Genomic DNA, 1,268 nt, shown 5'->3' with positions numbered 1-1,268 from the left:
TGATACAAATGAACTGTGTCGTTGTGTGTCAGATACAAAAGGACTGTGTCGCTGTGTGTCAGATACAAAAGGAATGTGTCATTGTGTGTCAGATACAAATGAACTGTGTCGTTGTGTGTCAGATACAAAAGGACTGTGTCGCTGTGTGTCAGATACAAAAGGAATGTGTCATTGTGTGTCAGATACAAATGAACTGTGTCGTTGTGTGTCTGATACAAATGAACTGTGTCGTTGTGTGTCAGATACAAGAGGACTGTGTCGCTGTGTGTCAGATACAAAAGGACTGTGTCGTTGTGTTTCTGATACAGAAGGACTGTGTCGTTGTGTGTCAGATACAAAAGGACTGTGTCGCTGTGTGTCAGATACAAAAGGACTGTGTCGCTGTGTCACAGATAAAAAGATACTGTATCGTTGTGTGTCAGACAAAAAGAAAGGACTGTGCGGTTGTGTATAAGATAAGAAAGGAGTGTCATTGTGTGTCACATAAAAAGGACTGTGTCGTTATGTTTCAGATAAAAAGGACCGTCTCGTTGTGTGACCGGATAAAAACAGTGTCGTTGTGTCAGATAAAAAAACTGTTGTTGTGTGTCAGATAAAAAAAACTGTCGTTGTGTGTCGGATAAAAAAAAAGACTGTCGTTGTTACGCCTGCTTATTTAAAAAGATTTTGTTATCTAAATAATTATTCATGCGTTGTACGCATTTTTCCAGATTTTAAACTTGACAAGACAGACTTCAAAGTTTTGGGGTTTCTTTAGTTTCAGTGAACAGGCTCGGATATTGATTAGATTTTTTGTGTAGTTTTATTTTCAGTTTTATGTTTACCCACGTTTGAGACTAGAACGACTTACTATGTTTAGCCGGTTTTTTTCTTTGTCTTGTGACAACGTACGTTCATTTTCCGACAATAATAAAAACACCTTCTCTAGTCTTCAGCATAAATGACATCATCATAATATGTTGCAAGGAATGGACGATAGAGGGGGCACCTTTGTCTACACTCTCTCTCAACTAAAAGTTCCCTATCAGCCATTTCTTTTCGCCAAGTAATTTATCATATTTTCTCAGCATTGCCTGGTGTTATCCCCTCGTGACTCTGAAATCCGCTCTTCTCGCCTATGACAATTTCTGACAAGATTTTGGCCCGGTAATTGAAAGGCTACTTTGCTTCGGAAAAGCTCCGTTAAGGGCCACGTCGAGGCCTAGCAGCTTTCCTCGCAAGCCGCGTGTTATAGGTTCTTTAATAAATTTTTATTTTCCGTCTCCCAA

The 1,268-nt window shown here is 39.4% G+C and overlaps 1 protein-coding gene across 1 annotated transcript; it reads left to right on the top strand.

Annotated features, from left to right (window-relative positions):
• Window positions 1-73: 73 nt before the first annotated feature.
• LOC106476700 (metallothionein-1-like) lies at window positions 74-454 on the top strand. The gene has a single exon (XM_013937334.1). It carries the CDS (start codon window positions 74-76, stop codon window positions 452-454), a length of 381 nt encoding a protein of 126 aa, XP_013792788.1.
• Window positions 455-1,268: the final 814 nt, after the last annotated feature.

Source organism: Limulus polyphemus, unplaced genomic scaffold (assembly GCF_000517525.1).
Source record: "Limulus polyphemus unplaced genomic scaffold, Limulus_polyphemus-2.1.2 Scaffold11279, whole genome shotgun sequence".
Taxonomy (NCBI): Eukaryota; Metazoa; Arthropoda; class Merostomata; order Xiphosura; family Limulidae; genus Limulus; species Limulus polyphemus.
This window is presented reverse-complemented; position numbering and strand designations above follow the sequence as displayed.